This window comes from Poecilia latipinna, unplaced genomic scaffold (assembly GCF_001443285.1).
Source record: "Poecilia latipinna isolate Pla-1442-1.1 unplaced genomic scaffold, P_latipinna-1.0 Scaffold2107, whole genome shotgun sequence".
Taxonomy (NCBI): Eukaryota; Metazoa; Chordata; class Actinopteri; order Cyprinodontiformes; family Poeciliidae; genus Poecilia; species Poecilia latipinna.
The window spans coordinates 24235-35928 of NW_015114723.1; the positions used below are offsets into that span (position 1 = coordinate 24235).

The 11694-nt window shown below is 38.9% G+C and overlaps 1 protein-coding gene across 1 annotated transcript in view; it reads right to left on the reverse strand.

The window, feature by feature from the left end:
* Positions 1-3928: 3928 nt before the first annotated feature.
* LOC106936264 (chromodomain-helicase-DNA-binding protein 1-like) overlaps positions 3929-11694 on the reverse strand; it is a 61050-nt gene continuing 53284 nt past the window's right edge. The window contains exons 14-18 of the mRNA XM_015017142.1: positions 9888-10066; positions 9688-9787; positions 7411-7462; positions 7095-7335; positions 3929-5563 (exon numbers count right to left, since the gene is read on the reverse strand). Of these exons, the coding sequence (XP_014872628.1) occupies positions 5299-5563; positions 7095-7335; positions 7411-7462; positions 9688-9787; positions 9888-10066 (837 nt within the window). The 3' untranslated portion in view covers positions 3929-5298. The remainder of the gene's footprint in view (positions 5564-7094; positions 7336-7410; positions 7463-9687; positions 9788-9887; positions 10067-11694) is intronic.

Sequence of the window (11694 nt, forward strand, 5' to 3'; positions counted from 1 at the left end):
AGAAGACTTGAATATGGCTATACTGGATGAGACATGGGCCTCTATACTTAAACTGGTGAATACAACATCTCCTTGTGCACGCCATTGCCTCATTCAGTTCAAAGTTGTACTTAGAGTCCATCTCTCCAAAAGCAAACTATCTCATTTCTATCCAGAAATCACCCCATACTGTGATAAATGCAAAACTGCTGTGGCCACACTCGTTCATATGTATTGGTCCTGCCCCACTCTTGGTCAGTTCTGGACAGATGTTTTCCGTACGATGTCCAGGCTGGCCGGAGTCGCAGTAACACCTGGCCCTCTCTTGGCTCTTTTTGGCTTCAGTGGTGAGGGGTTGCCTTTACCAGCCTTTAAATTCAGGCACTGGCATTTGGTTTGCTGCTAGCGAGGCGTACAGTTCTGACCAGGTGGAAGGGTGTTGCTCCTCCGACCCACAAGCAGTGGTTATGTGATCTTATGTCGTGTTTGAAACTGGAAAGAATTAGATGCTCTCTTCAACACTCAGCCAGTAAATTTGAAAAAACATGGGGGCCCTTTCTTGACTCATTTCAAAACATACAATAAGGCTCCAGATTAATTAAGTTAATTTACCCTATTACGTTCCACTTCTGTCAGGGATAGGAATGTGGTGCGTGGATCTACTGGGTAGTGACCTGGGTGGGCTAAATGGGATTACTTTGTAGGGATTAATTTTCTGTATATTATTTTGTATCTATTGGATAAGTACCTCTCTGTATTTAAAAACTGTATGCATAAAAGGAAAGATCTCAATAAAAAGACAGTGATAAAAAATAGCTTTTGATGTGACCACTTAATGGTGAACATTCAAAGAATGACCGTTTTTAGTTCTTTATAATCCATAAAATGTTTAGAAAATCTGCTGTGCATAATAATTTGGAACATGGTGTAATATGGTCTGATTAAATATTAGATTCTTTGTTGATATGGGTTGTTGCTATGTTGTACTGTGTTTAAAGATCTTGTTCAATGAGCCTCTGCCCCTACAAAGGTCTCTGCACGGCCCTACATTTATGACCAATGTACCCATCTTCTGATGGCTACTTCCAGCACGATAATGTGCCATTTCATAAAGACTACTGAACAACAACAAAAAACCTCTTCATAAAGGAGAGTTGTAGTTGCCATTTGTAATCTATAATGGACCACAATTTTTCACTTTAAATTGACAGAGAGCACTGTGAGGACCATATTCTTTGATTTCTCCAGTCATTTAACACAATTCAGCCTGATTTGCTTTATCAGAAACTCCAAAAGACACAAGTGGAGACCTCAACAATCACCTGGATCTGTGACTACCTCACAAACAGACCACAGCTGGACAACAGACTGGACTGGAGACGCTACATCTTTAAGAAGGGACAGAGCTGACAATACTTTTTGAGGAAGCTAAGATCCTTCAAGATTTGCAGGAAAATGCTGCAGATCTTCTAAAACTCTGTTATCATCTCTTCCGCCGTCATCTGCTGGGGCAGCAGCATCAGAGCCAGGAACCTAGAAGGGTTAAACAACCTGATAAAGAAAGTTAGTTCTATTCTGGGGACAACTGTGGAAATTCTGGAGATGATGAGGCAAAGAAGGATTTTTCATAAAATCAAGTTAATTCTGGACAACCCTGACATCTGGGCTGCACAGTGGTGCAGTTGGTAGAGCTGTTGCTTTGCAGCAAGAAGGTTCTGGGTTCAATTCCCAGCCCAGGGTCTTTCTGCATGGAGTTTGCATGTTCTCCCTATGTATGGTGGGTTCTCTCCAGGTACTCCGGCTTCCTCCCACAGTCCAAAAATATGACTGTCAGGTTAATTGGCCTCTCCAAATTCTCCCTAGGTGTGTGTGTGCATGGTTGTGTGTCCTGTCTGTCTCTGTTGCCCTGCGACAGACTGGGTGTACCTCGCCTGGAATGTTAGCTGGAGACAGGCACTAGCAACCCTCCTGACCCTACTAAGGGACAAAATGGATGGATGAACCCTGACATCCTCTTCATGAGACTGTTTTGGGAAAGCAACATTTCTTCAGTCAGAGGCTTCTTCAAATTAATACAGACTGCTGCAAGAGTCCTTCCCTGCCAACAGCCATCACTATATACAATAACAGTTAATTCATATTAATATGATTCCTTCAGGATCAATAAAGTATTTTTGAAGTTTGAATAAGTAAGTTGAATAGACTTCACATAATACTGATAAAAACAGAATTGTATGCAGTAAAGCTACAGGAAGCTAAACAGGCTAAACGTGCGACTATAAAAAGTAGCACTGTCGTATGCCATGGTAACAAATCAATCTACTTCATAGTTTGGGTAAATTAATAGTTTTGTTATTCAAGGCCACCGTTCATTGTAATTATGACTTCAGTGCATTTAGATTAAATTATAATTTTTTAGTATGCCCCGTCAACAGTGTGCTCCAGTCCAACACCCCTAAGCCCCTAAGAAGAAAAATCTAAAGATGCCCATGGCTATAGATAATAGCTGACTTCTTGGTGAGTCCATGACAAACTAACTTGTGGACTTAGGGCCAATGTACTGATGCACCGTTTCACTATAACCAGCAAGGGATAGCAGCCACTCCCTCAGGCGGTGGCTACTCAGGAGGCGACTGTGGGAAGAGTAGTTGTCTTGTGATTAGAAGGTTGTAGGTTCGATTCCAGCTTTCTCCCGCCTCATGGCAATGTGCCCTTGGGCAAGGGACCTAATCCCAATCTGTGTATCGGTGTATGAATGTGTGAACATTTGTGAGTGTGAATGGATGAATGTGACTCTACTGTAAAGCGCTTTGAGTGGTCAAAAATTATTGGAAAAAATGCTATATGAGTTCAGTCCATTTACCATAGACACCAGAACCAGCAGTGCAGATGACCTGAATGTAAAAGCTTCCTGGAAAACTCAGAAGAGGCCTTCAGGGCTGACCTCTATGACATGCCACAATGATGCAGTAATTCATACAAAAGGAGTCCAAACCAAATACCAAAGGCATAGCTTTCAGAAGTCTGACATCATTATCTATTGTTCTTAAAAACTGAATTTGGGGTTTTTACTCTGCAAACCAAAACCAATAGGTTTGAAATATTTTAATCCATTTGTAATGAATCTATATAAACTTGAACTTATATAGAGTTAAGTTTAACTTTCAAGTGACAAAATATGAAACTTCATGATATTCTAATATTTTGAGATGTAAGTGGTGATAGCAGTTTTGGGCAGCACAGAATCATGTCAACATTGGCCAAGTGAATTGAAAAGAACCAAAACTGCATGAATATTGCACTGAACTTGTGTTATTCCAGTGCCAACTTGATTTTTTCTTGAAGTTCAAGTTTTGTGTATTTTGTTTTAAATGGGGCAGATTGAAACCTAAACTTATTCCAGAGTTTTGAACATTTTGGATTAATAATCAAAGTTTTACCTGATAGTGCATGCTCAGTCTCATTACGGTAGTGAAACCAAAGTGGTTGTTAATTAGATTGAGCATGCTTGCTTTCAAGTAAAATTGGCTGACAAGGGCATTACATGAATTATAAAATACATCTTGAGATATTTACCATGGCAAAAGGAAGCTTGCTCATAGAATAGTTTCTGATATATGTTAGAGCTTGATAATAAATTGGAATTTATTATCCATTTATTTTAAATTTTGTTCTGAATTCCACAGGAAACTAGTGAATAGAAACTAAAATAAGAAAATTATCATTCTTTTCAACTCTTGCTGCAGCATTTTAGATAAGTGGAAGACTTTTACCTGGATTTTTAGACTTTCTAATAGTAAGGAATTACATTTGGTCTACCGTCGAAGTAACAAATGCATAAACTGGTTTCCCCAGCTGCACTCTTAGGTAGGATATTTCTAATTTTGGCAATTTTCCAGAGATTAAAAAATATGGGATGTAAATGACATGTCCTGCTCTAGAAAAACACCAAGGTTCTTTACTTATTACCAGAAGCCAATTTAATGCCATCCAAAGTAGCTGACTGACAAACTGAACATGCTGGACTTGAGGTAAATTTAGATGACAAAGGTCATTAATCTTCCATTGTATTATGGAAATCACAAGTGATTAAAGTGTCCTGAAACTACTGTTACATGTCTCTGATGGCTGATGTCACTGACTAAACCTACAATGAGTCAAAACAGAATAAGAGTTAAACAGCAGTTTGTTAGAAAAAAAGTTTGCATGTGAATACAGTGACATATTTTAATGATTTTATAAACAACTATATAAAAACAGCCCATAAAAACGCATGCACTTTCAGTGTAAATTCCTTTGGAAATATATAGGAAATTTATACAAGTTTAAACCTTAACAGTGACTTCATTCAGTTAGGTGATTCACAACAAATATACTTGGCTGCATAGACACATTGACAATATTATTGCCTACATGGAAAATAAATTGAAAAGTAAAAAATAAAAATCAAGTTGATTTTAATTCTTACAGGGGCTTTTGCTGAAACTACACCATAAAAATGTGATGGAGATCAGCTTCCACTTTTCATTTCACTACACTAAAGAACTTTGCAGTAGTGAATAAAGTGAGCATCCCCATTACAAATACATTCTGATTATTACTGACAAAAAAACTCACTGATCGAATGATGAAAAAAGCCTGAGTTAAGAGAAATGTGGAGTCATAATAATAAGCCTGAGGAAACAGTTCACTGATTCACTATTTTACAGAAGTAAACATAAAAAAATATGTACAAAAGCATTATTTTATGTAAAAAAATCCAGGTTGCATTTTTCTATTTATCTTATTAAACAATTTACAAAGTTGCTGGTGGGAAAAACTGAAAAAAAAATGTAAATGAGGTACTGCAGGTGTTGAGCCTGAGTCCATACTGGATTAAACCAGACAGTTCTACATCACTATGTGTCACGGTTCACGTGAGAAGTGACATCTTACTGTCTTAACTCTTAAATAAGGAACATGATCACATTAAGTCTGAATACAAAGACAAGCACTGAGGGAAGTCAAAAATAAGATCCAGTGTCATTTGCTGGGAGGAATTGGAGGCAGCATAAAGGGTCAATTATGTCCACTTCAAGCTTGAGGATAGTAACATTTTGTTGAGAGCCGTAGAGTCTAATGGAGCAACAAGTCCTTCCTGTTTTCTTTTTCTGACAGGGTTCACAGGTTGAGGACCCTGTCACTGTTACCGAGATAATGAAATGAAGAGACTGAAACAGAGTGCTTCAAACAGCTTCATGGCAGGGAACCCTAATCAGCATAAGGCATTTACTGGGTTGCCGAGTTTAGGACTGTTGCTGTAGAACCAAGCAGCTCCTGTTATGTCTTACGGCTGCTCCAGTTCTGCTCAGGCGTACTCTTGTGGTCTGATGAGTAGTCAAATGGTGAGTGAGACTCACAAGGTGAGCGTTCATCTCGAGGAGAACGTGTTCCACTTGCTGACGCTCTCTGATCTGTTTGCCAGTCTGAATGGTAGCGGTAGGAAGAACGGTAGTCTGAATGAGAAAGCTCCTTCACCTCCTGCCGATGGTCTCTGTTGGGGCGGAATTCCTCCAGTTTCCTATGTTTATTGTCGTTATAATACCTGAAACACATCAGAATCAGTTGGGTAAACCTGGAGCAAATAATAGTAAAAAAAGCTGATGACTAAAGACAGATGCATATGTGACTGATTTCTCAATTAGTTAACATTTACAAACTAAATTGTTTTAAAAACAAATGCTAAGCGAGGTGTATAAACTGACCACATGCTTTTATGATCACAAATATTGATTTGATGGTAGTTCAAGCTGTTTTAGTAGGTGGAAATTTATTCCCACCTGTCAAAAGCAAAATGGAAGTAGCTAAAATTCAATTAAAATCGCCGTCAGGGAGCATTGTAGCAGGAGGAAGAAGACAGCACGACTACTTCCCATGGGTGAAAGTAGTTTTAAATCCTTGGGGGTACTGTGACAAAAGTGTGTGTATATATATATATATATATATATAATTGCTTCTTTGTGTGCTTTGGAGTTTCTGTGCTGATTAATTTTTTTGCGAAGCAATAAAAGCTACGTAGCTTTTGAATTGTTACAAAATGGAGCCATGTTTCTCTCAGCCCATTGGCTGAGGGAAACATGGCTCCATGAGTAGGTCTGTCACGATAACAAATCTTGCTGAGCGATTAATTGTCTAAAAAATTATTGTGATAAACGATAATATTGTTTCAAGACCTTTTGACACTCATTTCATGGAAATGACTAATAATGCATGCCATTTCCTGCTATAGATAGATGCACTTTATTTTAAAAGAACACATAATACTGGAACTAATAAACTAAATAAACAAAACAACCAAAAACAAAAAGGATTCTCTGTCTCCATTAACAAAAAAAACATACTTGAGTAAAAAACTAAACAACATAAAGCGAAAGTGGAAATAAATACTGCATTCAACCAAAAGAGTGTATATTATTAAGTCTGTATACTATGATGCCCTTCAGTAATCACTACATTTAAATTGAAAAGACGGGCACATCCAACTACCTATTGCAATATAGTTCACACTACAGGATTTTTTGCCCCTATTTTCCCCTTACGACAATCTTAGAACGTTGACCTATCTAAGACTCTCGCAGAAAAAGAATTACTAAATTTATTATTAGTAGCTGTTTTGAAAAAAAAAAAAAAGTCACATGAGGAGTCTGAACATTTGATAAATATAACTTATCTACAGATAAGTTGAGAAAAGTGTTTATTTTGTCCAGATCACGGCTACTCATCCCCACACTCGGCTATGTCTCTTGGATCCATCCACTTTGTTAGAAATGCTTGAAAACCATTAAAAAAATAAATCTTACCATTTCCAGAACTAGTTATGTTTTCCAGAAGTTAGAAAACACTTGTACATGTACAGAATAATCACTGTCCTCCAGGGCCTAAATATAGCCCTGTGACAGACCATCACTGTGTAAACAGAGCGGCTGCCCCAAGATATACCTATTTAGCAATAGTCAGGCAAGGGCAATTGCCGATATATATATAAAAAGGCAAATAAAGGTCAGTTTGTTATTCTACTTCTACTTTTAAGTTCAGAAAGATAAGAAGTGTCTCCTTGTGTGAATGTTCATGCTCACCTGTCCTGTCTGTCTCGGCTGTCTGCCTTATAGTGGTCTCTGTGGTCTTTCCCATTGCTGAAAGAAGAGTACGGTCTTTTCCTGGAGTCTACCACACTGGTCTTCTTGTGGTACTCAGAGCCGTGTCTGTCTTTATTGCTGCTGCTTTCAGAGTATCTACCCGAAGGCTGATGTCTGTCTGAGCAGTAGCTATCTCTGCTGCTGTCATCTTGGTGGGAACTGTCCTTCAGTCTTTCAACTTCTATGCACAAAAAACATATCCAAAATTAATGAACGGTGGCTTCTTGATTTTATTATACGTTCAGAAGACACTTACCTGCATGCTTATAGCCTTGAGTGTTTACAGTTCTAGTGTTCTGCTCCACAGTCTAAAGACACAATAGTCATATTCTATTAAAATTAGAATACGCTGGCATAGATTCTCAGTTATCTAGGACATGACAATAAATACTTAGGACATTGGGATACTTGTCTTGTTCCTTTAACATGATTTACCTTGCATCCAAAAGTCTTCTTCAAGTTCTGAAAATGGCTGGAAGTAACATACTTCTTAAAGACAAAGAACACTCGATTGGCGACAGCATTGTGCACATTTTTGACAGGGAAGGAACTTGTGAGATGAGTGAGAGAAACCATCAAAACAAAAACTAAACAGAGGAGGCGGCCTCAGATTTCATGTTTATAACACCTGCTGTACAGCATTGACTTAATAGTATCATTGCTCTGAATTCAATATATAATAATAATGATAATATAAGAAAAATGATAATATAATTAAAGCTGCAAGCAGCCTCAAACGGCCCTCGCTACTTAGTGCCGCTCCGGCCTCACGGCAACCGCAGGAGCTCCAGCAACGTCATCCGCTCACCACCATCAACGGTCTTGCACTGTTCCTGCACCCGTCCGCTAGGCAATACACATCAATGTGTTCAGCAGTGCTTCCTGACGATGCACAAAAAATCTGGTGCACATCAGTTGATGTAGTGAGGAGATGTAGCTGATGGAATAACCTAGGGGGCGCAGTGGAGTCAAATTGCAATTTAATGCTATTGGGCAATTTAGAGGTTCACAAAAATTAGTAATTTAAAGTTTGGTCCAAATTAGATGATGCATTTGATTTAGAGACAACCGTATGTATACACTGAGGAATTGATATTTGCCATTTAGTAATGCCCATATGGTTCAGCCAGCAGCAAACGTTGACAGAATTGATCATGTCATTGCATGTCACTTGGCACAGGTTTAAACCTATGCCAAGTGAAAAAAACAGCAGAAAAAAAACAGGTGACTTCCTGTTGGAAGAGGGTGGGGGTTAGGTGATGTTACCAATTGGCCATGTAAATGTGATGATGGCTAGTTTGTAATGACATAGAAAGTCTGATGCAGCTGTGACCTTGCATGTAGAAGTTATTGCACCTTGATGTTTCATGGCAAAGTTAGATTTTGACACTTAGCCACACCCACATGCTTTAATGTACAAAAAAATCCGAGGATAACTTTTGACCTCCAATGCCTCAAGAGAGTGCTGATTGATTCTGAAATCTGTGTCTCAAAAGCTGTAGGACGAGTTCGATCAGATATGACGTCAAAAAAAGACGAGGTGGCGGTTATGATCCAAAATTGCTGACTTCCTGTTGGGCTTGGACCAATAGCTCCAAGAGACTTTTTTGTAGCTCCTGATAAGATATACATGTATACCAAGTTTCATAATTGTCGGTCAAAGCATGGCTTGGGTCTAATTTTTTAAAAATATTCTAAGGGGCATCCATCCATCCATCCATTTTCTGCCGCTTATCCGGTGTCGGGTCGTGGGGGCAGCAGCTTCAGAAGGGAGGCCCAGACTTCCCTCTCCCCAGCCTCTTCTTCCAGCTCCTCTGGGGGAACTCCAAGGCGTTCCCAGGCCAGCCGAGAGACATAGTCCCTCCAGCGTGTCCTGGGTCTTCCCCGGGGCCTCCTCCCGGTGGGACGTGCCCGGAACACCTCACCAGGGAGGCGTCCAGGAGGCATCCTGACCAGATGCCCGAGCCTCAACTGGCTCCTCTCAACGTGGAGGAGCAGCGGCTCTACTCTGAGTCCCTCCCAGATGACCGAGCTTCTCACCCTATTTCACGTTAGGGGGCACTGTAGAACACTTTGGTCACACACACTTGCGATTCCACTGGAAGTTTTGAACATGCCAAAGCCTCCAAAAAGCCAATTCATTTGACAGAAGCATAATAAGAAACGGAGCAATTACAATAGGCCTTTGCAGCGCTTTTGCTGCTCGGGCCTAATGATAAGTATTTACAAACGGCTTTCAAACAAAGCACTGCACATTTACAAGGAGATAAAAAACAAAATAAAACTATGCAAATAAACCATTGAAACAAGACAATAGGATTCAAAACAGACAGGACTGAGTGAATTTGCTTTAAAAACCTCCACAGAACATGTCTGTGCAATTAAGTTTGTTACTTCCAACCATGTTCAGACCAAAACAGGTCGTTTGGATGACTGGTGAAACATTTTTAATAAGAGAGATCATATTACCTTTTCCTTTAGCATTTAATGTTAAGAGGAGAAGAATAAGGTTTAATTCAATGATTTTACATACTTGGGCATTTTCTTGTCTCTTCTTGATTGCGTGCTTATAGAGTTTGTGTAGTTTTCTTGCATCAAACTCTGTGAATTTAGAGACAAATATCCACAGGTTCCTGTAAAACAAAATGAATGTCATGTGGTGCAATGACTTTAACCACTTTGGTCAGAATCTGTAACATGCTATCAATCAACAGATGCAATGTAAAAACTAACTTTCTCCATTGCTTGATCTGATCAGGATTCGAATATTCCTTCAAACACTGAGTGATGTGGTCCCCAATCTTTATGAGGCATTGTCTGGTGTGCTCCAGCTGCTCGCGCTCTGACAGTCCTTTCTCTGGTCTGTCCAACTGCTTCAGGGCAGCTTTTACTGGACGCATTCTCTCTTTGCACTGCAACAATAAACAAACACTTTGTTCAAGTAAACACAAGTACAATCATATAGTCTACATGTAAAATCAAAGTTTTTAAGCCAAATCTACTCTGTTAGACTTTTGTCTTGAATCTCCGTCCTTCTGTTTAAAGCTCTGTTTGGTTACCATGGAATAAGCACTGGGATTATTTGGATGTCATTGTGAGCAGCAACTGATTGTGTCTATGAATGTCCCACGAAACCTATGTTATTATTGGAGCTCTCAAAAAAGTGGGAAAAGTCACAAAGGGAACCATTTTGTTTTTCTTTCTTTTCCTGCAGACTAGTCACTGAAAGGCTTTCAATTCTTTGCCTTCACTGTGTGGTGCACAAATGTTGAAAAGGTTGATGAAATAATGACACCTGTAGACTTATAAAACAAAAAGTTCTGTCTATATGCTGTTAGGAGTCATGTGGAGCCATCCACTCCTCTAACAGGGTTCTAAAGTTTGCAGACCGTTATAGCAGTACCATAATGGTCTGATGAATAATTATGAGACGCTGTACAGAGAGGAGTTCCATATGTTTATTGTTTTGCATAAAAAGAAACTGGAGTTTCCAGCTTGTGTTTTGACCAGTTATAATAAATGAATTTTTGACTATTTGAAAAGTGTCTGTGGACTTTCAAGATTTATATTCAAGTAGTCCTCCTCTAGACACTAGAAGGACAATAAATATATCATTTAAAATAACAAATGTGTGCTTAAAAATATTTTATCTTTCAAATTAAAGCAGTTTCTATCTACAGAAAAATTGCAATCAATGTGAAAAGTTATACAATATTATTTAATTTTAATAAGTACTCATGGAATGGAGAGATGAAAAATGAAAAAGAGTTGGACACCCCTGCATTTGGCCCTAAGTCTAGGATAAGCTACTCACTGACAAAAAAGGATGGGTGAACTTAGGATTGTTTATTTTATTGCAACCTACATTTGACTTTGAATGAATGTTTCCTTTTTTACTTGACAATATTTGATATATGCAGTGTTGAGATTTTCTTTCTTATTTCACAAAGACGTTTCAGTGTCTTTGTGACTGTGTGCTAGCTTGCAGTTATTAATGTAACATTTTCTTCAGTCCGTCTCTGGGTCATGTGTCTCTCATCCTTTTTCTGGGTGAACGGTTAAATCTCCTTCATTCTCCTGCCCTGCCGCAGTCAAACTTGTGGTGGCAATTAATAGCAAAGTTGCACTCCCATGGAGGCCTTTAAGCATTTTTTCTGTGGCCCCTTGCACTTTTGAGGTTTATCTGTTTAAACTCACTTCTCTCCAACTCTGGTCAGCTCAAATAGCAAAATTTGATAACCTTACTCAAAAGAGAGGGCGGGTTGAGAAATGTCATTGGATTAGCACGCTGTTTTTCGAGAAAAGCAACCAACGGGCTTTTGCAGTTGATAAAAGCTATTTGTAATGCTCTTTTTTGGTTATGACAGCCCTGGCCCGGGTTATAAGTGGGCGTCGGTCTACCAGATGGCCAGTCTATCTATCGGTCTATTTTAAATTCAACTGTGACTTCAATAACTTCTCACAATAAGTTATGTCTGTTTAGTAATGTTGGCAATTTTTACAGAAATTTTAGATGTTAAAAACAATTTACAGTTTATAA